The 24,643-nt window shown below is 46.0% G+C and overlaps 1 protein-coding gene across 1 annotated transcript; it reads left to right on the plus strand.

Annotated features, from left to right (window-relative positions):
• The first annotated feature begins 67 nt into the window (after window positions 1–67).
• NKAP (NFKB activating protein) lies at window positions 68–23,861 on the plus strand. The gene is given in 10 exon segments (XM_040089149.2): window positions 68–297; window positions 707–787; window positions 1,165–1,238; window positions 1,455–1,574; window positions 8,394–8,443; window positions 8,826–8,937; window positions 16,584–16,601; window positions 16,604–16,655; window positions 17,120–17,269; window positions 20,726–23,861. Coding segments are annotated over 10 exon segments (1,062 nt in total). The 3' UTR covers window positions 20,901–23,861.
• Window positions 23,862–24,643: the final 782 nt, after the last annotated feature.

Genomic DNA, 24,643 nt, shown 5'->3' on the forward strand with positions numbered 1-24,643 from the left:
CAGCAGGGAGGGCGCCGGAAGCAGCCGGAAGCCGCCAAAAGCCGCCGGAAGCGGCTGCGCTGCGGCCATGGCGCCTGCGTCTCGCTCCCGCTCACCGCCCGCCGCCAGCTCCGAGCGCCGCGGCCGCCGCTCGCGGTCCCGCTCCCGCTCGCGCAATGGCCCGAGGCGCCTGAGCCAACGGCGGAGCCGCAGCTGGTCCCGGAGCCCCGGAGCGCCGCGCTCTTCCGCGCACCACGGGCACCACCACCACGGCAAATGGCCCGAGTACTAGGAGAAGGAGGAGATCCTGCGGCAGAGGTGAGCGCCAGCGCGGGGTCGGGCCTGCCCTGCCGGGCCCCGCTCTGCGCCGAACGGACGGTGCTCCCGGGAGAGGCGGGGGCCGGGCGGGAGGCCAGGCCTGGTTCTGTACGGCTCAGTCTCGGACTCTCAGTCCCTTCACGGGCTCCCCGTGCGTTCTCCGCGGGCAGGGCCGCCCGCGGGGGACGGGACGGAGCTCGTCTGGAAGGGGGTTAACACCTGCTACCGACAATCCTGTGCAGTGTGCAGAGCTCTGCTGCCAGACTGCCGGCCTGCTCCTTGCTCCGAGTTATTTCTTATCCTTATTGTAGGTGCTTTAGGCGATTAGAAACACTAACGTGTGGGACTTAAAACGTTTGTGTGCTGGGTGTGGCAAACTAGGCGTCAGTGACAGTGTTTCCCTTTACAGGACACTCAATGAGAGAGAGAGAATTGGAGAACTGGGGGCACCTGAAGTCTGGGGGCTGTCACCAAAAGTTCCTGACCCAGAGTAAGGCATATTCTTTCTTCATGTTTTTTATAATATTAATTATATATCAGTTCTGTTTATAAAGATGCTTTATCCCTGGTGCTAGTCATGGTGCCACAATACTTACTGTATCAGTTCCTTTCTGAAGCAACATAATGAGATTACTACTTCTTTTTTTCCACCAAATAATTCCAACATACCAATTATGCAATATGTGATTTACTGTAGACTAGGTGACTGTTGTGTTGTGGTTTTGACAACAGTTCCCAGACTAAATTAGCCCTTTAATATTTTACTTCCTTGCAAGGATTGACTCAAAATGTCTTTGGTCATATGTGTACCTTTGATCTTGAGTACAACAAAACAGATTTTAAGTAGCAAACTGTTATTTTATTCAGTTCCAATGAGCACACACCAGTAGAAGATGAAGAGGCAAAATCTAAGAGTAGTTCTTCAGATTCCAGCTCAGAAGGTATTTTGTTTGGCTTGCACAGCTTTTTTGAAAATGGGAAGCTACTGTGGCTTAGAATCTGCTGCTGCTGCTTGCAGGAGGTTCCCTGGCTTAGATGGGTGGAAGTGAGTGGAGTGAGCTCCAGCTCAAAGGAGATCATTGCTTTGGGAAGATCAGGGAATACATATGGAACTAGATGTTCTTTGTTATCTAATGTTACCTTTAAAATCGTTCCAGAGGAAAAGAAGAACAATAAGAAGAAAAGACAAAAGCAAAAACATAAAGCATCCAAAAGAAAGCGCAGGAAACATTCTGAGGACAGCAACAGTGACTCTGAGTCTGAGCAGAACTCCAGTGGTAAGACAAGAGGGTTTCAGCTTGCAGTCTGGCTTCAGGAAATGGGATTTCTGAATTTAGCATCTACTGGGCCCCTCATGCCAGAGATCTGTTTGATATGTTCTCATATTTTGTGGGTCACTCAGGAACGATGGATGGAGATCCCTCAGTTGCGGAGTGGCTGATTATAAGCGCCCTCTAGGGAGCCTGGCAACCCAGAGCAGGCAAACAGGGGTGGGCACGTCTCTGGGACGTGACCACGGCAGTTTGCGCAGGCAGGGTTGCAAGTTCTCTTGCTAGTAAGGTGTGCTGTGTGTTGTTTGAGGTGTTTCTGCTGGCTGGTTGGTCTTGGGGTTTCTGTTAGTAATGGTTTCAACACAGTCAAAAACTGTGGTTGGTACAAGTGTATGTGACCAAGTGGAGCCCTCCAAAAGGGATGCGTCTGTACAGACCTGTTCCTGCCTGGAGTGTTTGAGCTTATTGGTTGTTTCAGGGGTGTTGTGGAGGAGGCGTGCCTGGGTTGTGAACAGGTGAACGACCTTTCACTGGTGGCCGAACTTAGGGAGGAAGTTGAAAGATTAAGAAGTATCAGGGAAAGTGAAAGGGAAATAGACTGGTGGAGTTCAGCCCTTCCATCTTTAAGGGAGGCCCATAAAGTTTCAGAGGACTCATATGTCTCCCCCTCCCAGGCAATAGAAGGGCACCTGGTAGATGAAGGGGAGTGGAAATGGGTCCCTGCTCGGGGAGGTGTAAGAGTCTGTCTGAAGTTCCCCTCATTTGCCTCACGATCGTCATAAGGATCCCGGGGACCCCACTGCAGTTCTGGCCTGCTCGAGGTGGATGTTTGCCAATCATCTGCGGGTGCATTTTCCTGTGTCACCATGCCACGGTACACGGGCTTTGAGCAGTGTAATGGTAGTTCTGTACCTGAAGATTACATCTGCTCCACGGTCCCTGCTTCATGACAATAGCCTATGAATTTCCCCACCTCTTGGCCAAGGGAACTTTCTGGGGTAACTTTGGTGGTCCCCCACGGAAAATCCTTCATCTGCTTCACAACCACCGTGACAGACAGAGATCAAAGTCCCCTTCCAAGGACTGAGATTGAGACCCCTATATGAAGCCCCTCTCAAGGACTGAGAGATGAGACCCCTGCAACCCTAATTCAGGGATGGGGACTGACTTAACTGAAGCGAGAAGTTTTGCCTGGAGGCGTGATCGTTGGACCAAGAAGACAATGGCTCTCGCTTACTGCTAAGGACATGGACTACCTGTTCCCCCTTGGTGGCTTCAGTAGATTTACCTGTTCCCCCCCCGTGATTGAGGACTATAATAAAAACCCCTGAGTTAACCAGAGATTTTGAGAGAGAGACTCTCCCCGACGTGACGGGCGGACCCATCGACCGGACCACGAGGACTCCGTCTCCACGTTTGGTAGCTATATCCCCCCTTTCCTCTATCTCTTTCTCTATCTCTTACTCTCACTCTTAATCCCTCTATCACATTTGCTATGGTCAATCAATAAAAGGTGCATTTTGTTTTAATGCTGAAATCCCCTCTGTGTTGTGTTTTGCACTCTGAGATCAGTAAATGAACCATCACGACCCCCGCTTGTACGAGCGGATCGTGACAGGAGGTAATATTAAAAACTCCTCCTGACCCCCATCCCCTAGCCAGGTGCCACTTCAGAATAGGTATGAGGCCCTGGATCTAGAGAGCCAGCCAGATGATTTAGATGATTCAGAGGGAAATTATCTGCCCAGTGAGCCTCCCAAATATGATTCATCTGTAAGACAGATCTCCACCTCTAACATCAAGAAGAAAAGAAGGGTAATCGTAGTAGGTGACTCCCTTCTAAGAGGAACAGAAGGCCCCATATGTCGCCCGGACCCATCCCACAGGGAAGTCTGCTGCCTCCCTGGGGCCTGGCTACGAAATATCACTGAGAGACTTCCTGGGCTGATTCAGCCCTCTGATTATTACCCACTGCTCATACTCCAGGCTGGCAGTGATGAGATCGAAAAGAGGAGTATCAAGGCAATTAAAAGAGACTTTAGGGCACTGGGTCAAGTGGTTGATAAGACAGAGGCCCAGGTAGTGTTCTGCTCAGTCCCTTTGGTGGCAGAGAAAAATGATGAAAGAAATAGGAGAACTCAGATCATTAACAAGTGGCTTAAGGGTTGGTGTCATCGACAAAATTTCAGATTCTTTGATCATGGGGCAACTTTTATGGCACCTGCTCTGTTGGAACCAGATGGGATACATCTCTCTGTTAAGGGTAGAAGGTTCTTAGCTCATGAACTGGCAGACCTAATTGAGAGGGCTTTAAACTAGGTTTGAAGGGGGAGGGGGATGCAGCTGGGCTCTCTGGAAGCAGGCCCAAGGGTGGTAAGCCTGAGTCAGGGGTGAAATCAGTAGCCCAGCTGAAGTGCATGTATACCAATGCACGCAGCATGGGTAACAAACAGAAAGAGCTGGAGGCCATGGTGCAACAGCAAAGCTATGATGTAGTTGCCATCATGGAAACGTGGTGGGATGACTCACATGGCTGGAGCACTGCACTCGATGGCTACAAGCTCTTCAGAAGAGACAGGAAAGGGAGAAGAGGTGGAGGCGTGGCCCTTTATATTAAGAAGGCTTTTGACGCCATAGGTATTGAAACTAATGAAGATGGAGTTGAATGCCTATGGGTAAGTCTCGGTTTTTAGTTCCGAGATTCAGGTGGTTTTAGAGTCTTTTTGCCTTCTGCAAAGCTCTGAGCCAGATGTAAAAATAGAGACAGAGTCTTCAGGTTCTGATTTTTCAAGGTTGCGTGCTTTGTTTATTGTTTCTTATCTTACAGTTTTCTCAGTGCCCAACAAAGGTCTGTGCAGCTGCTCGGGCATCTGTTGACTCCTCCTCGCACTGGGCTGTCGCTATCTTTTATACTAATTGCTACGTGTTCTTTATTTATCATTATTTGCCAATACCTATCACTTATACTAAAAAGGTCATCCCTACTTTGACCCAATCTCCTTAAACTACTTTGTGCCACCGTCACTGCAGAAAATGGAGTGAGGGAAGAAGAAAGAAGGAGCAGGAGACAACGCCCCAAATCCTCCATCTTGCTCCCATTCACCTCCACACTAAAAACCCAAACCTACTGTTTTCTCACCCTGTGATAAGCTAAACTACTATCTTTCACACTCTTGTGGCTTGCAATCCTTCCCGCAGTGCAGGAAGCCTTTCCCATGGACTGGGATCAAAGCCAATGTCCCTCTGGGCCAGGGTCCCAGACCCCCCTGTCCAGGTCTCTGACCCTCCAGGGCAGCCAAAGGAATGCCCTGGACTCCAACACGCCATCACCACATAGATGTTCTAATTGAATTGGCAAGTTGTTATTATCAACAGCTGTTTCAGGAATTTGCCACAGCTAGGGAAGTAATTCTCTCAACAGCTTTTTCCATGCTGCCTCCCAGAGTCTAAACTCTGTGGAGGATTTGAGGCAAGAGAAAAGCTGTTGCAGGTCAAACGGGCCTATAATCGTCCCTGCTAAATTTGCTTTTAAAAGGCTGTGAAAGTATTCATTTTCGTGTCCAAATTCCTTGTGAGCTTTGCATAAATCCCGAATCGCTTGTTGGGGCAAGGGGTCCCAATCGCCGTGGACAGCACCCCCTCTTTTTGACCGTCAATATGTGACAGGGGTAGCAGAAAAGCTAGGATCGGTTCCTGCTTCCAGGTTCCCAGCTCCCCCCCTCCCCCTCCATAGCGTGGGAACTGGGATTGTGGGTGGAGAAACCTTGGGAACCAGAAGCAGGGCGGGGCTGGAGGCTTGAGTCACAAGGGGCGGAGTTGGAGGGTGGAGGTTTGAGGGTAGGGGGCAGAGTCGGAGGAGAGGGCAGTGCCAGGGGCGGCAGGGAAGGGAAGGAGGGGTTTCGGAAGAGGAAGTGGTTGCTCCGGTTACGAAAGGGATTGTGGGAAGAAGGAGGGAGAAACAAAGAAATAGGCTCCACCGGGCTTGGGAGCACATGGCATCGGCCACTTTGGGGAACAAAGGGGACGAATGCCACATGGTCCCGACCATCTTGTGGACCCCCCACAAAACCGAAACTAACTTGGGGATCACTAAACTGGGGATTTTGGGCACCTGAACTGTCTGCAAAGGTAAACCGAACACAGGATTTACAAACTGGGGAAGAAGGGAGGTTTGGGGTAGGTTTAGGGGTTTCTCGAGCAGTTGGGCCAGGATCACTCGGGCAGAGGGAATCGGGAATTCGGGGAAGGCTAAGGGAACTGCAGCTTCCTTGCACTGTCTCATGAGCTGCTTTCCTCAGAATACCCGAGTCTGGGGAAGGGAATTTTGGGGTCGGGAAAGGCAGAAACTGGGGAAACTGGGTAAAATTCACTAAGAACTGATTGTCTTTTCACTTCATTTTGCTTTTGCAATGCAAGCCGAATTTACAAACTCCAGAGAGCAAAATTTGTGATTTGTGGCTCTTTAGAGGTGCCTGATTCAGCCAATTTGTTCCCAACAGCTTCCCAAAATTGCGTGCTGCTGATTTGTTCTAAGGGCACATGGGGAAAGTGAAGGAACAACCAGCGAATAAATTTTTTCAACTGTTTCTTTGAACAGTGGGTCTCCTCATCATTCAAGGCTCCTGAAACTTGGTAAAAGACCTTTTTCTGGGACACAGACAGCCTAGCACCCATTTTTTGGCTCACATTTTAAGATTCTGCATCCCCATTGTCTGCAACTGGGAAACTGAGAGAAAAAAAAAACAAAAAAACCCTGCCAGAGAAAAGGGAAAAAAAAAACCTGGGAGGAGAAACCTTTACCTTCCTGTGAAAAATGCCAATCACTTGTTTTAAAATTTTAAAAGTTTAATAGTAATAAAATGGTTATAAAAATAGTAATAGAATTAGAGTAATAAAAATTTGAACAATTAGGGTTAGGACAATATGAGACAATAAAAACAAAGTAACAGACATCTGGGTGCCTTTTCGGGCAAATAAGCTCTGAAAAATGACCCCCGTTAACAGAGGATTAACTCTTAAAAGCAATAGCCTGTTGAATATTCATCCATCTCATACATGGTGCATAAATTCCATTCAAACAAAGAATTCTCTTTGGTTAGTGTCACTTTCTTCCCCTTAATCTCTGTGGCATCTTCAGGGCTGAGCAAGGCATAAGTTGGTCTCTTCTGATAAGGAAGTAGTAAATTCTTTTTCTCTGAAAGATTTACGTCTCCTGTGGCTGCTATCTATTTGTGAGTATCCCCTTCCTCTCTTTAAAAAAATACATAATTTCTTTTTTAACTACAAAACCTCTATTTTAACTACAAAACTACATTTACCATACTATCAAAATATTAATACAACATAATACATATAGTAAATATCTTGCGTAGAGCCATACGATATGCACTTTTCACACTCCCCCCCAGGAGCTGCGCAGCCTAAACCGATTTGCTTTTAAAAGCAACCCTGAAGGTCTGCCGTTTGGCTAGAACCTTCCCCAAAGAGAAAAAAAACCCTTCCCTGAAGTTTGAAGCCTCTGAAAGATTTTTTCCTAAGATTCCCTAGTGGGAATACTTACCAAACTCCGGCATGGTGACAAAAAAACTTCCCAGTTGCTGTCCTTTGCCTGAAAGTGACTCCTTTGGTGCAAAAAGAGCTTCCACTTTTGGTTCCCAGGGTCAGTGGGCCACAAACATGTGGTCTGCTTTCTCTGGGAGCAGCCTGCTTTTCGGGAGGCTTCTTCACAGCAGTCCAATGGGTTTTTTAAGTCCACAGGAAAACCACGGCCTCGCTTTGTTGAGTCAGGTGTTTCAGGGACTCCACAACGAACGCCAAGCCTGACGGATCTGTCTCTGCGTGGATGGGCCGCATTTTTGGACTCACGTGCCTGCGTGACGTCTGGGCCCCGCACCGCATGCCATGCCTGGTTCTTTGGGCCTCACTCTTGGGAGCCACACCAGTGGCTTCGGGCCCCACGTTGTGTGCGCCACACCTGTGGCTTGTTTCTCTCACGGAGCTCTCCAGCTCCGTTCTCACCCCGGCTAGCTCGAGAGACAAACTGCAGTTGGAAGGGGTTTCCTCAGGGTCTCAAAACCCAGGAGTGACTGAGAACCTTTCCCTTAGCAGAGAGAGCGAGACCCTGTCGATGGCAAAGGAAAGTCTGCACTTGATCTGAGGGTGAAACCAGGGCTTTATTCAGTCTTTCTCCTGTGGTCCTGCCCCACCCTGGGTCAGGAGCCCGGTCCCAGTCCCCGCGCCAAAGGGAAGAGGGGGCTGCGTGGTCTGGGACTTATATCCAGGGAAGGGGATAAAGGCGGGGACAAGCCAATACCCAATCAGGGATAAGGTGGGAGTGGAACATGGTTGGATTACATGGGCTGGGAGAAGGGCAGGGACAAACTTCGGGATGTTACATTTTCCTGGAGAACAGGGGGGTACAGAAGAAACCATTATAAAACCCAATATAAAAATGAAGTACAATATGAAACCAAATGACACACAGCAACAGATAGTGGTTAGTGTAATTCTTAGCAGTAGGGTTAGGGGAGTGGTTAGGCTTAGGGTTAGGGTTGAGAGAGTAAAAGAGCCTATAGCTCCAAGGAATATTGGGGCCAGAAAAGGCATGTCAAGGTTATCCCAGTAAGGCCCCAGCTGTGCTGCTCCTACATCTTTCTGATCTTGACCACCACCCCTAGTGATGGGGTTAGGGTTGAGAAAGTCAGAGCCCCCAGCTCCATGAGCACTGGGGCTGTAAAAGGCATGCCACGTTATTCACAGAGCAGTAAACTACTTTGTTATAACTAATAATTTCTTTTTGATAATAGATACACTTCCTTTTTTCAGATAAAGATAAAAAGAAAAGCAAGAAGAGGAAAAAGATGAACAAAAAGTAAGTGTCATGGTTGCTGTGTGTCATTCTGGGTGCTGTTGGTTGGAGGGCAGGTCAGTTTTCTTTGTAGGCCCTGAGGGCGCCTGAGGACCTTGGGTAATTTTCAAGAGGTGGCAAATAATATTAATGTGCTGGATTTTATTTAAATCTACACAATTGTGCACAACAACTCCCTATAGAGCCACTTTCTAACACTCTATGAAAGTCAAAACAAAACATATATATTGTCTTGGCTTTGCTGTAAAGTGTTTTGTATGAAACAGCAGACAATCTTCCTATAGGTGGAAGTTGCCTTGAGAAACTGATTGTTTGAGTATGATTCCAAGAATCTTTTTTCATCTTAATTTTTTATAAATAGCATGTTTGTCTGGCTTTATCACGGGAAGAAGTATAAGAAAAAGAAAGCTAAGAAGAGCAGGAAGGAATCCAGTGATTCAAGTAACAAAGATTCTGATGATGAAGTGCTTCAAGGGGATGATCTCTGGACTGAGAGGTCAAGTAGGTTCACCTGACTTTAAACTTGGGTGGAAACTTCTTGATGTCCTTTTCGTGAATTCTTTGTTAGGTGTTGCCGACCTGTGTAACACTTCTGATAACAAAGAACAATGGTGTGGTGGTTTTAGGCAGATTTTGGGAGAAACCCTCCCACGGGGCCCCCCTCCCTTCCTCTAACCGGTTCGGGAAAAAAGATTTCCTCAGAGAGAAGTGGAAAAAACCTGTTTATTAAACAGGCAAAGCACTCCCAGCACAATACCTGATGACAAGAGCTTCATGCCGCTTACGGAGGGATAACAAACTTAAAGAAAGTCTCCTCTTGAGGGTCGTCACTGTGCTCCACCACTCCGTCTCCGCTGACGTTGGGAGAAAAGGAGATGTGCAGGGCTGGTCTTGGTGGGGTGGGTCCCCTGTGGAGGCCCCCAGTGCTTCCCCAGGTCCTTAGTCTGGAGAGGTTGGAACAGTTCTGAGGAGAGGGCAAAAAAGAAAAAAAAAGGAAGGAAAAAAGGACAAAAAAAATGAAAAAGAAAAAAAAGGCAAAAAGCTTCAGCTATTCTACAGCGTCTAACTACGCTAGCACTAAACTAACTAACTGCCAGGGAAAAAAACAACAGAGCTTCTTTCGTCTTGCCGTGTTTCAGCTCTCCCGCTTCAAGGTCACTCTGATGAGCAGAGTTTTCCTGGGGAAAAACAAACCGCGCTTGCCCTCCCCCCCTGCACCCAACAGACGATTGGGGATACACAGTCACCTCAGGACATCTTCTACCCCTTATCCCCATATCGTTGACTTACAGACAGAACTAATATATATTCTACATAAAACTTCTATCCATTCTCCCCACACAAAAAAAAAAGAATACAAGCAATACCCATCATGTTCTTGTCACGTTCCACAATGAGCCACTGAATTCAGGCCCCAGGCTGCAGGGCAGAAGGATTCTTCTCTCACTTACTCATACCTTCAATACTTGCTCATATTTTCAACACTTAACACATACCCTCTCACTTACACATTTCCTTCTATTTCATTCTGCGTGGTTTAATGTACAGACAATGGCAATAGCATTCAGCAGACAGTGATGTTTATAAATGATTCTCACCCAACGATCAGATCTCCCTGAGGTACACATCATGTTGTTCCATCTTTCTGCATTATCCACCATGTGCAACCTGGTCCCTGAGCAAAGACAACCCCACGAATGGGTTTGTCTGTACTTGAGGCAGACTTGATCTTCACTGTCTTCCCTAACAGACCTCTGGCATGCACTACTGGGACTTTATCTCTATCTATTGTATGCAGAGGCTCAGCTTGCGCAGGGCCTGCTCGGTTGGTGGAGCCTCAGGTGTTGACTAACTAGGTGGCTTTTGCCAAATGCTGCTCCCAATTCTTGAAAGATCCCCCACCTAATGCTTTTAACTGGGTTTTTAACAATGCATTGTGCCTCTCCACTTTGCCTGCAGCGGGTGCATGGTAGGGAATATGGTACAAACACTCAATGCCATCTTCCCTAGCCCAGGTGTTAATAAGGCTGTTCTTGAAATGAGTCCCGTTGTCTGACTCAATTCTCTTGGGGGTACTATGCCTCCACAGGACTTGCTTTTTAAGGCCCAGGATGGTGTTTCGGGCAGTAGCATGGGGCACAGCGTAGGTCTCTAGCCACCCTGTGGTGGCTTCCACTATTGTGAGCACGTAGCGCTTGCCTTGGCGGGTTTGGGGAAGGGTGATGTAGTCAATCTGCCAGGCTTCCCCATACTTATACTTGGACTATCGCCCGCCATACCATAGCGGCTTCACCCACTTGGCCTGTTTGATGGCAGCACACGTCTCACAGTCGTGGATAACTTGAGAAATACTGTCTAAGGTTAGATTTACCCCTCGGTCTCAGGCCCACTTATAGGTGGCATCTCTGCCCTGATGGCCTGAGGCATCATGGGCCTATCGAGCTAAAAACAACTCTCCCTTGTGTTCCCAATCTAAATCAATCTTTGACACCTCTATTTTTGCTGCCTGATCTACTTGCTTGTTGTTTTGATGCTCCTCATTAGCTCTACTCTTGGGGATGTGGGCATCTACGTGGCGGACTTTCACAGGTAGTCTCTCTACCCTGGTAGCAATGTCTTTCCACTCTTTAGCAACCCAAATTGGTTTCCCTCCACGCTGCCAATTAGCCTCTTTCCACTTCTTCAGCTATCTTCACAGAGCATTGGCTACCATCTATGAATCGGTATAGAGGTAGAGCCTCGGCCACCCCTCTCTTTCAGCAATATCCAAGGCCAATTGAACAGCCTTGAGTTCTGCAAGTTGACTTGATCTACCCTCTCCTTCAGTGGCCTCAGCAACCTGTCGTGTGGGGCTCCACACGGTTGCTTTCCACTTCCGGTTCATCCCTACAATACGACAGGAACTGTCAGTGAAAAGGGCATAATGCGTCTCCTCTGCTGGCAATTGGTTGTATGGTGGAGCCTCTTCAGCCCGTGTCACTTGCTCTTGTTCTTCATCTGTGAGGCCAAAATTTTCACCCTCAGGCCAATTGGTAATTATTTTTAAAATCTTAGGACGATTCAGTTTACCCATACGGGCACGCTGCGTAATAAGAGCAATCCACTTGCTCCATGTGGCATCAGTGGCATGATGGGTGGAGGGAACCTCCCCTTTGAACATCTACCCTAGCACAGGCAGTCGAGGTGCCAGGAGGAGTTGCGTCTTTGTACTAATCACCTCCGAAGCGGCTTGAACTCCTTTATCGGCTGCTAAGATTTCCTTCTCAGTTGGGGTGTAATTGGCTTCAGACCTTCTGTAACTTTGGCTCTAGAATCCTAGTGGTCGGCCTCGAGTCTCACCAGGCACCTTCTGCCAAAGGCTTTAGGACAGGCTATTGTTCCTGGCTGCTGAGCAGAGCACGTTCTTTACATCTGGTCTTGTCTTGACTGGGCTAAGGGCCACTGCATGAGTGATCTCCTGCTTGATCTGGGCAAAAGCTTGTTGCTGCTCAGGGCCTGTCCTAGGGTAACTTTATGATGCCTGTTTCCCCAATCGTCTGTTCTGTTTGTGCTGTATATTGAGTGCTGTGCCTTTAAGACTGGTTCTAAGAGCAAGGAGAGGCGCAGAGTTTGTTTTGAGAAAGCTGCCTGACTCCTCCACATTCTTCTCCAGACGGGGTGTTCGGCGGAGGCTTGGAGAGACTGCAGGACAGAGATCTTTTTGCTTTTAGTTAGTTTCAGCTAGCTAGGGCAGAGAAGTTCCCTGGACTGTTTTTTTCCTTTTTCTTGGAACTGTTTAAACTTGCTCTGGACTGAAAACCCAGGGGAGCACTGGGGGCTGCATCTGCGGCCCACCGGGGCCTGGACCTCGGCATTTTCCAGCAGCGCCGGAGGGACTGGGACTGAGGAGAGGCACTGAGAGAGAGAGAGCCAAGCTATACCCACGGCAAGGACTTTCTCAATTTGCCATCTCACTTCAGAAGGAGAGGTTTTATTGTTTCATATTATTCATTCTTTATACTTGTATGCACTTCATTTGTTTAGTAAAATAGTTTTTTCCACTTTTCTCCAAAGGGTTTTTTTTTTACCGGACCGGTTGGAGGGAGGGGCCACTTGGGTTTGCTGCCTTAGAGGGATCCTATACAGGGGTTTTCTCCCAAATTTGTCCCAAACCAGGACAGGGCCTCAGTGGAAATCATTCTTTTTGCGGGTGACTAGGTAAAGAGGGCTCACAATCTGACTATACTCGGGAATATCCATCTTCTAGAAACCTATAGCACTTAGGAAAGCTTGTGTCTCCTTCTTATTGGTTGGTGGGGACATCGCTGTAATCTTGTTGATGACCTCAGTGGGAATCTGCCGCTGTCTATTTTGCTACTTTACTCCTAGGAACTGGATCTCATGAGCTGGTCCCTTAACTTTACTCTTCTTGATAGCGAAATTGGCTTCTAGGAGGATTTGGATGATTTTCTTTCCCTTCTCAAACACTTCTGCTGCTGTGTTCCCACACACAATGATGTCATCAATATACTGTAGATGTTCTGGAGCCTCACCTTTTTCTAGCGCAGTCTGGATCAGTCTATGGCAGATGGTGGGGCTGTGTTTTCACTCCTGGGGCAATCGGTTCTAGGTGTACTGCACTCTCCTCTATGTGAAGGCAAACTGAGGCCTGCATTCTGCTGCTAAAGGAATGGAGAAAAATGCATTGGCAATATTAATCGTGGCATACTATTTTGTTGCTTTGGACTTTAGCTTGTACTGGAGCTTTAATATGTCTGGCACGGCAGCACTCAGTGGCGGTGTCACTTTATTTAATGCACGGTAGTCTACAGTCAATCTCTATTCTCTTTTAGATTTACGCACAGGCCAAATGGGGCTGTTGAAGGGTGAGTGGGTTTTACTAACTACCCCTTGGCTCTCCAGCTCTTGAATTATCTTATGGATGGGAATCACAGCATCTTGAGTTGTCTTATACTGTCGGCGGTGCACTATAGAAGTGGCAATTGGTACCCGTTGCTCTTGTACTTTCAGGAGTCCTACTGCAGATGGATTCTCAGACAGTCCAGGCAAGGTGTTCAATTGCCGGATGCCCTCTGTTACTACAGCCGCTATCCCGAATGCCCACCTGAGTCCTTTCGGGTCTTTGAAATAACCACTTTGGAGGTAATCTATACCCAAAATGCATGGGGCCTCTGGGCCAGTCACAATAGGGTGTTTCTCCCACTCCTTTCCAGTTAGGCTCACATCTGCTTCTACTAAAGTAAAATCTTGTGATCCCCCTGTCACGCCAGCAATAGAGACAGATTCTGCCCCTACATGTCTTGATGGCATTAATGTGCACTGCGCACCAGTATTAACTAAGGCTTTATATTTTTGTGGTTCTGATGTGCTAGGCTAACGAATCCACACAGTCCAAAATACACGGTTTTCCCTAGCCTCTACCTGGCTTATCCTTCTTTCTTTGAGCATATGTCTTAGAGGTTCTTTCAAGGGGGTCGGACATGTCATCATCGTCATACCTGGCAGTTCGGCTACGGGCAACTGGAGCCGCTTTCTTTTTGGTGGAACTCCCTCTTTGAGTCTTGACTTCTTTCAATTCACGCACCCGTTGTGCAAGGGCAGCTGTAGATTTTCTATCCCATCTGTTCATATTTTCTCCGCAATCCCGCAGGAAGAACTACAGCTCAGCACGTGGAGTGTATCCTCTCTCCCTAGCCAGGGAGCGTCTACATTGGGTACCAGAACTTCTGATCCGTATTGCTGAGATTTGGAGAAGGTCTTCTCTAATCTCCTCCCTGAGTTTCTTATGATTCTCATCTATCTTATCCTCTAGTTTCTGTAGCCGTGTTTCTACAGCTGCGATTCTGGCGTGTGTTGGGCCATGCACAGCATCTGCATATGCTCGGAGCTTCTTTGCCATATCAAGCACCGTCTCCTCCATGTCCTCTCGCTTCATTACTGCTAAAGCAGAAGCGTATTCTAATGGCTTGAGTCGTATAAGTTTTCGCCACATCACAGATGTACATGATACTAAGTCTGGGTTCCTAGTGTTTATATCATTTGAGAAAACCATCTCTGCCACTGCCATTTCTCTCAAGCGTTGAATCTCTTGTTCTGTGGTCTTCTATGGGGTTTGCTGCATATAGAGATTATCTGCACACAAGTATCTTTCTGCCACACTTCCTAGGACTCGTATCTAGAGACTGCAAGGACTAGCCTCTCTCATCATCTCCTGGTTGATGACTGGATCATGTGACAGGGATCTTAGATGCCTCGCTTCAGTGCCGTCCAGAATTGTAGCCTCGCCTGTAGCATCCTAAAGACGGACTAACCAACTAATTATAGATTCATCAGGTTGTCGCTGGTAATCTTTTCTTAGGCCTCGAAGGTCCTTCAGGGAAAAGGAATCAATATTTGCTTCTGATCCTGTGCTAGAAGCTTTGGCTTCTGATTTTGGTGAAGGTCCTTCTCTTGGGTCATTATCGTCTACTGGTCGATCGGTTTTGACTGTGTGCTTCTTTGCTGGAGCAACTGCTAGGGGCTTAGGCTTACTGTCTGGTTTAGCTGCTAGCTCAGGCTCAGGTTCTAGTTTAGCTGCTGGCTTCATAACTGGGGTGTTGGCTGTAGCCTGAGTGACTGGGGTAGCTGTTGATTTGTATCCCTTCCCCCCTGCCTCTGTCTGCTGCTTTACAGTCTTTAGCAATGTGCGATAAGCATTTGCCAGGGCTTAGCTTACTGCAGCTATCGTTTCCCCCTTAGAGCCATCATGGTACCTCTCTTTCAGGTATTTCCCCAGCTCCACTGGATTCTGAATTTGTTCCCGTGGAAAATCCCAGACTACAGGGTCAGAGAATTCCTTGAGGAGTTGGCCCATATCCTCCCATTCTCCACACCACTCAGGATTTCCTCTGCCTGGGTCAGGAGTTTTATTAGCCCCTCTAGAAATCTCAGCCCATATTCTAGAGAAGCTGCAGACTGTATAGAGGAGGCTTACCAGATGACATACTAGAAAGATGGTCTCTTTAACACTCAGGGGAAACTGAACATTCTCTAACAATGATTTAACCAATTCAGAAGAGAAGAAGGAAATGAAAGACTGCAATGCTTCATCCCCTGCTCCTCCTCCCACAAACAGTGTGAATAACCATAACCATGACCCATACATAGTAGGAAAAGATCTCAACACCTTTATAAACTTCCTACAAATTATTATGATTAAACTAAGGCCAATAGCTACTCTAATTCGTGTCTTTTTACTGTAAAAACTGCGTATTAATGATAATATTGGGGCTATCTCTGGATATGCAAATAAACTTAAGGACCACAAAGGTATTAAGACCTCAAAGAAGCCTAAGGATCTAAAACACAGCAAGGCCCCTACCCCAAGAGACATGAGGTCAAACAGCATAATTACTGACTGCTAAATACTAATTAGTACAGGGTTTTCACACTCTCTCGAGCCCCACGTTTGGCGCCAATAAGTTTGTGGTGGTTTTAGGCAGATTTTGGGAGAAACCCTCCCACGGGGCCCCCCTCCCTTCCCCTAACCAGTTTGGGAAAAAAGATTTCCTCAGAGAGAAGTGGAAAAAACCTGTTTATTAAACAGGCAAAGCACTCCCAGCACAATACCCGATGACAAGAACTTCGTGCCGCTTACGGAGGGATAACAAACTTAAAGAAAGTCTCCTCTTGAGGGTCGTCACTGTGCTCCACCGCTCCGTCTCCGCTGACGTTGAGAGAAAAGGAGATGTGCAGGGCTGGTCTTGGTGGGGTGGGTCCCCTGTGGAGGCCCCCGGTGCTTCCCCAAGTCCTTAGTCTAGAGAGGTTAGAACAGTTCTAAAAAGAAAGCAAAAAAAGCAAAAAGGAAGGAAAAAAGGACAAAAAAAAAGAAAAAGAAAAAAAAGGCAAAAAGCTTCATCTATTCTACAGCGTCTAACTACGCTAGCACTAAACTAACTAACTGCCAGGAAAAAAACAACAGAGCTTCTTTCGTCTTGCCGTGTTTCAGCTCTCCCGCTTCAAGGTCACTCTGATGAGCAGAGTTTTCCTGGGGAAAAACAAACCGCGCTTGCCCTCCCCCCCTGCACCCAACAGACGATTGGGGATACAAAGTCACCTCAGGACAAATGGGCACAAGATTAATCATCCTCATTATTTGATTGTTGCAGAAAATACTGAAGCTGATAGTTTGGACCAGAGGCTCCCAAAACTCACGCATCTCAGGATGATAGGCCTTTGAAGTGAGTAGACAACTCTAATGGTACTTTGATCAAATAAAGTAAATCAAGTGTGAAAGATACTGTTCAAAAGGGCTGTTGCAACAATAAGGCATGCAGAGGAAGAAATGCTGTGCCAGAAACTCACAGACACAAGTTCTAGTGGTGCTATGCTTTCCCCTGGCCCAAATTTGGGTAGAAAATCTGGTTTATGCTTTTTAGCCTTGATTCCTAGAAAAATGAATTGTTAGTGCCTTTATTCTAAAGCTCTGCAGTATTGTGACTTTGTAGTGTCATCAGAATGAACTCAGCTGATATTTTAAGATGTTGTTCCTAGTGTTGCCATAAGGAAGAAACAGGCCAATATGTGGGAAATAATAAGGAAGCGTTTAAAAATGCATCTGTATATAGTAGTGAACAGGGAAGTTGGATGTTTAGCTCAGGCTCTCTATCTGAAACTACTGAAATGACCACTTTTGGTTTTTTAGCTATGGACATGCCCTCCTGCCTGGTGAAGGTGCAGCCATGGCAGAGTACGTAAAAGCAGGGAAACGCATTCCCCACAGAGGCGAGATCGGCTTGACAAGTGAAGAGATTGCATCGTTTGAGAATTCTGGTTATGTCATGAGTGGCAGCAGGTATGGTTTTGATTATGGCAATGGTTCAGTGGAATTTTCAAGAGCTGCTTTCTCTGCTGGCTGAACAGAGGACTGCTTCCAAGCTCTACTTGCAAGCATGGAGGAGAAGGTGCTCTGCTTGCCATAATCTGCACTAAACTCCCCATTGCTAGAGATGGATAGTGAGTTTTTCAAGGACACTTTCTCCTCAAGAGCAAAAGTTCTTCACAGGCAATACTCTTCTAATTATTTCAAATGAGGAGGTGCTTGTGTCAGGTGGCTCAAAGGTGGTCTGTTTGGACAGCCCTGGGGATGTGCTGGCCCTTCAGCAGGAGACAAATCAATGTGTGAGAGGTTGGCTGCACTTTTTTCTCTATGACCAACAGGAATCATTTTAATTTTGGTGAGCCAGCAGCTGACACCCTGGGGATAGGGGAGGCTTCTGGCTGACTGTCTGAGAACAGATGCCCCCAGAAATCAGTTCCTTGCTCTGCCACACTCCTTCCTGGGAAGGTTAGTGTGCAGTTTGGATTATCTAGTTTAGGCATCTGTTTTGCCAGTTGGCAGGGTCAGCACAAAAGATGCAGATACCAACTTTAAGGAGTAAGTATAATTTGCTACAGTGCAAAACTGCAAAGCATTACAAAGTATAAGCTAAGTAATGCACCTAATCATTCTGCAAAAGATTGCCTAGAGTGATTAAGAAAGATACATCACCAGTTACCCTAATACTTTACCATCATCCAGATCTGCACATCAGCTGGGGAGCCCCGGTGTACTAGTTTAAGTTTTTAACCGGGCAGAAACACTAATTCATGTAGTGGTTTTACATTTGCCTGTCTCTGTTTATTAAATTTAGTGTAGTGGTTTGAGTATCTACTAGAATTCTACTGTGAGATAGGATTAGTAGAAAAGCAAGCAGGCCCAAACTTAAAGGGTACAAAGATAGATTTATTAATACACACTAAAAAGAAGAAAATTAAAAAATCAAAATGAAACTTTCAAAATACTCCTCCTCCTCCCCCCAAGTGTTCACTTTCCCACAAACAATGTAAAGAGACAAAACCTGTGATTTTCAGTCAATTTCACTATTTAAAAATAATCTTTCATCAGTTCTTTAGGAGAGGAGTCTCTTAGAACTTCCATGGAATTTTCCTACTGACAACATAGAACAGTTTGCTTGTGGGTCTTAACTCTCACAAAGACAGCCACCTGGGAACTTGGCCTTTGTGAAGTCCCTCCCATTAACAGCTTTCCCAACACTGCATATGGGTCATGTCTGCTTATTTTAGGGTACTGTTTAAGGATGCCTCTTCTAGTATAAAACAAAGGTTCTCTTCTTCTATCTCCAAAAATCATCTTCATCTCAAGGAACAGAGGCCTCCCTTTTCCCTGGGAGTGAAGGGCTTCACATCACTTTTTCTCTATCTTCCCCTGTTCAAAATTCTTTATTAAATCTCAGTTGTATTAGTCCACAACTTTAACTAAAGCTCTGCATCCTCCCAAACAGCATTAATATGTTACAGGAAAAGTTAGTCCATTCTCCATGGTTTCACATGAGAAGTCCAGCCAAACAAGGCAACTCTTCACTCTTTTGTCCCCACTTAGGACTTTCACTCTCATTTCACTGACTTCCATCTTATGCTGTGTCTTCTTGTTGGGGGTTAAGTTTTCCTGTGGAATTTCCCCCCCCCCCCCCCCCCCCCCCCCCCCCCCCCCCCCCCCCCCCGTAAGTTGCTAGGAGACTAAATACTGATAGTTAAAGGGTGCTCAACCCGGACAAAGGAAGTTGATCACTTAGTTTTGGGGGAGGGAAAAGGCTCCCGGAAGCTGAGGGTGGTGGACTCACTGCTCTCGGTTTTCCGGGGAGGACGGTCGGGCGACTGGTAGCTGTGTGGAGTCCACGGTTAACGGAGGAATCTGGTCCTGGGAATTCTATCATCTGTTGGAGCGCCCAGGAATTCGGAGTTTCTTCGCTGCCCTGCTGGATTTTGGGTCAGCCCGGGTCCAGCCGCTGTGGGGTCTCCGGCACTGCCCACTTCGTCTGCCAGGACACCTCCCTGCCTGCCGAGGACAATCCACCGCTTCCAGCCATCAGCGCCGGAGTTTCCACCGTTTGCCCCTCAGGGTTCTTGGTTCTGTTTTACTATTATTATAATTGCTGTTGTTGTTTGTCTGTCCTGTTATATTTACTAGTAAAGGACTGTTATTCCTTTCCCCATAGCTCTGACTGAAAAGTTTTTTTTAATCTTCCAAATTATAATAACACGGAGGGAAGGATTTGAATTCCTCATTCCTAGAGAGGCCTGCCTCTCCCTAGCAGACACCTGTCTTTTCAAACCAAGACACTTCTCTACCTTCACTCTGTCCCTTTCCTCTCATTCAGAGAATAGTTAGGGCTTTGGAAGCTTCATTTGTGCCAAGAAAGAGTAAATAGCTTGCCCAGGTCCATCTCTCCCTCAGGATGCTGCTCACAGTGTTTCAAGGCCGTGCTGGGCAGGGAGGAAGCTCAGAAGAGATCAGAGCTCCAGCTCGGAGTGGCCGGGCAATCAGGAATTTCAACAACCAGGATCATAAGGGGCTTCCTACCCATCCCTGGTCTCATGGGGTGGGCCTGGCCCAGCCGGTGGCAGAAACAGAGCCTGGCTAGGCAACGCACAGGCCCTGGGACAGCCTGTGGCAGAGCAGGGCCAACCTTGCCGAGCCCAGAGCTGCTATCAGGGGCTGAAGCCTCCCCTACCCCACTGGCCGGCGGGGGGGCTGGGTGTTACCTGCTGGCAAGCCGGAAAAAAGAGGAAGTTTCCTGGGGTTCTTCTGATTTTTAAGCCTGTGTGACCCAGAGGTGTATCCTTATTTTAATTAGCCAATCCGGCCGTAAAGCTTAAATTCAGCCACTAATTGTTTTTTACCATCTGTGCTAAACCAACACACCTGGTCACTGCAAAGGATTGGAGAACCATTCCTGGAAATTCCTACGTGGTGTGTCCACCTGTAGGCGAGGCCTTCATCTTCACTGTGAGAGGGCCCAGCTTTTAGACTGTCGAATAAACAAGCTTACACAACTTCTAGTGCAGGAACATCTGATTTCATCCTCGGGTTCCACCCAAAGCCTGGCCAGGGCTCAAGGAGGAACCAAGGGAGCTGGCCTTGATCATATACCTTCAAATAAGGCCAGATGTCTGATTTCATGCCTTTGTCTGGCTTCTAAATGCAGGAAGATAAATATATTCCTATCACACTACATATTTCACTAATGATAATGCATATTACCTTAATGAGTGGATACAAATACAACATTTTGTTGGAAGGTTCATCTAGAGGTCAACTTTGGCTCAGGGCCTGTTGTTCAGGCCTTAGTACTTCAGTATCTTTATTTAAAGCCCCTGAACACATTCAGGCCAGTTGATGGCTGGAAGCTGTGACAGGGCACTGACACCCCTCTGCCCATGCTGACGTACCCCATGTTCTCCCCCACAGACATCGCCACATGGAAGCTGTGCGTCTGCGTAAAGAGAATCAGATCTACAGTGCAGATGAAAAGAGAGCTCTGGCATCCTTCAACCAGGAGGAGAGGAGGAAACGAGAGAATAAGATCCTTGCAAGCTTTCGAGAGATGGTCTACAGAAAAACTGAAGGCAAAGAGGAAAAATAATGTTTCATTTTAGCTTGCAACACGTAGCAGCTAACCCAGTCCAGTTGTGATTTGAAAAAAGCTGCAGGTGCTGCAGCACCTTTCACCCAACAGGGCCAAGCCTCAGGAGTGGATTACTTGTATCAAGGAAACAGAGTTATTTTCATCAGATTTTCTTGGGTGGTTTGTTTACCATCTACAAGGAATCCCTGTAAAGAGAAAGGTTACAAGGCAGGAACAGGTGGGGAAGATTAGAGGTGTCAATGTTCTGAGCTTGCTTTGAATCAGACAAGCCAAAGGATCCCATGGGAAGGCTTTGTTACCTAATGCCAATAAGTGTGATTTTTTTTATTCCATTTATTTTTATTGATCATAGGATCATTTAGCTTGGGAAAGACCTTTAACAAGCTACTAGCACCAGCAGCAAAAATGAAGGAACTCCTGAGTTCCTGTTTTAAGATCCAGGACTGTCCACTTCACTATTTTTTTATAAGTCTTTTAGATTTAGGGTTTTCCTCAAAACAGTTGAGTTTGGTTTGTGAATCAAACCAGATGTGTAAATATTTTGTAAATGAGTTTGTAATTTAATACAGATGGACTTCAGTTACTTTAGAGCAAGCAGATCACAACTGAGGTGTGAAGTAACAGTAATAGGAGGGTATTGAATTTCTCGAAGAGCCAGATATATTTAGCTCTGTGATGGTTCAATACCTCTGAGGGTGTCCAGCACTTCACAGAAAATGGCTTAAAATAATAGCGTGACAACTTCTCTGGGCATGCTTTGTAAAAGAAAAGGTTTTAATAATGACAAAAATACCAAACATTATCAGATTAAAGAAATATAAGTTGACCACAGTGTAGACAACACTCTTACACTGCTAAGGCAGTCCAAAAAAGCAATTAAGCACCTCTGTGCAGTCTTTTAAGTACACAATGATTAAGGAGGAATAATTTGGCTTGCTGCCAATAGAAACAGCTACAGGTTTTGAGAAATATTTCCAAAGCCCAATCAGTGCCCCTGTGCTGGCACTGGGCCAGTGTTGATGAAAAGGGCACAGAACTTTCTAGTTTGTCTTCCTTATATATCCAGAGGTAAACCAAAACTTTTTTCCTATAATAGAAACATTTGCTTAGGTGTAAAAATGCCCTGCTACAGGAGGGTCTGATCTTCAATCCACTGAAATACATGGTGAAGAATGAAGTTGCTTGCTTCTTTTTCTCCTGTGGTATACATAGGCATCCATGCAGTGGGGTGCAGTGATTGGAACCCCTGGATGTACACAGGTGGTAACAAGGATTTATCTTTCAATTTATTTGAAATGTTTCTGTTTATGGAAGTGTTCTAGATTAAACCCTTATTTTAACTCTTGTAGTACTTTGGTCTATTTCAGCAGTATTACATGTCTTGCTTTAAACTCTGTGCTTGGAAGCTTTGCTCAGGCAGTCCTTATGTGGTGGTTATCTTTTATTCACCTGCATATTACCAAACATATCTCCCGGAACTGCTTTTTCTCAGATGTTTTTGAAAACAAAATGGTTTTGAGAGGTAGGTTGTTTCTTTTTTGTTCTCCTAATTTTTTTTTTTTTTTTTGTTCCTCTAAGTCTAGCAGCAGAGATGTCTTATATATTTGTATCAAGAAAATAAAAGTCCTTATCCTGGTTTAGGGAAAATTTGGGAGAAAACCCTTGAATGGGATCCTTCCGGGGAGCAAACTTAAATGGCCCTTCCTTCTAACTGGTCTGGTAAAAAACTTCCTCGGAGAAAAGTGGAAAAAACTATTTTACTTAACAAACAAAGTACATACAAGTATAAAGAATGAATAATATGAAACAATAAAACCTCTCATTTTGGAGTGAGATGGCAAATTGAGAAAGTTCTTGCCATAAGTGTAGCTTGGCTCTCTCTCAGTCTTTTTTATCAGTCCCACTCCCTCTGGGGCAGAGACAGGTAACATCAAGTTAAGCCTGCTGTTCCCCCCGCTTTCTGGGGGGGAGCTAGCCTGAGGCCTAGCTAAATTCTATCAGTTCCCGGATGGGAGTAGAGAAAGAGAAGTTACTGCTTTACAACAGATACTTTCTTCAAACTTCCCTGGAGCAGGGAGAAATCTCTGCCCGACCCCTAATAAAAGCTATAAGCACCATTTAGGCTGAGGCCACCCCGATTTACACTGGAGGGGTGGGCCAAAAAGGCATTTATAATCCTGCCTGGTTTTTTTGTGATTCCAGACTGCCCAAGTGCTCTAATCTCTGATGTTTCTGCTTAAGTTCTTCCTCCACTCACTAGCGTAGCCTTAAACATCTAACACCACAAGCTACCGAAAGAGAAGAAACTCTAAGCAGATTTAACCTTTTCCTAGCAACATGAAGCTTCCAGAGCTTGGCCCTTCACTGAGAGAAAAAAGAAAAACACAGAGTGAACATAAAAAACAACATAAAGTTAGTAAAGCAAAAGTAAAAAGACTATTATAATAGACAGAAAGTTAAAGAGTTTGTTGTTCCATTCTTATTGAGCCATAGAAGTGAACTCTATATTTAAATTATCCCTTTAAATCATGGGAAAGATATGCATTTAGAGAGATGATTGTTTAGATTTGTGTGTAGATTTGAGCAAAGGTGTTTGTGATGGACTAAGTAATATTAATCCTATAAGATGCTTGAACAGAGATAGAGATGAGAAGCCCTCTGCACCAGTGAAGTGAGAAGATATCTTTGTTCCTTGAGATGAAGAATCCTTTACCTTTAAAGTTATTCATCTTTAAAAGCTGACACCCCAATATACAAAAGTCTAAGACCCATGACCCATAAGCAGCTTGGGAACCTGCTAATGGGAGGGGTCACAAAGGCTGGTTTCCCTGGGCGACTGATTTTGTGACAGTTTAAAAAACCCACAAGAGAACTGTTCTAAGTTGTCAGTAGGATCCATAACTCTAAGAGAGACTCTTCTCCTAAAAAATTAATGAAAGACTATTTTCAAATGGTGAAACTGACTAAAAATTACAAGTTTTGTCTCTTTATATTGTTTTGTAAGAATGTTAACAGTTTGTAAGGGGAGGGAAGAGTGTTTTTGGAGTTTAATTCTGTTTTGGTTTAGTTTTTTTCCCCAACTTTCTTTTTCCCATTCTTTTATTCAATGTGTGTTCATAAAACTATTTGTTCATTTTTAAGCTTGAGCCTGCTTTACTTTTCTCCTAATCTCTCTCCCACAGAAAAAGAGTGAGTACTAAGACCAAAATTTAGTGAACATAAAACCACTACAGGTTCCTAGTGTTTAGGTTATCTGAGAAGACAATCTCCGCCACTGCCATTTCTCTTAAGCGCTGAATCTTTTGGTTAATGGCCTTTCACTGGGTTTGCTGCATATAGAGATTGTCTGCACACAGATATCTTTGTGCTACATTTCCCAGGACCCTTTTTTGTCCAGGTGGTGCCCTGCCGATTTCGGTGGCCGGACAGGATTGGGGAATCCCGTAGAACCAATCGGATCCTGGACCCAGAGCCAAAACCACTATCAAAAAGAAAAGGAGATAAAACGGGCCCAGAGCTCTCGGGAACTCGGAGCAGACTCTCCGAGGCCACGGTTTGTTTTTTCCACTCATAAAAATCTATGTGCACAAAGAATCCACGCGGGAAAAAGGACCGTAAGTATCACGTGGTTGAGTGAGGGGTGATCGAGCGTATGTGTGAGACGTGACATTGTTACGAGGCAAGAGCGGACCCCAAAAGCTGCAGTTCCACTATCCCACGAGAGACGTGGTCGGTTACGG

Source organism: Hirundo rustica, chromosome W (assembly GCF_015227805.2).
Source record: "Hirundo rustica isolate bHirRus1 chromosome W, bHirRus1.pri.v3, whole genome shotgun sequence".
NCBI lineage: Eukaryota > Metazoa > Chordata > Aves > Passeriformes > Hirundinidae > Hirundo > Hirundo rustica.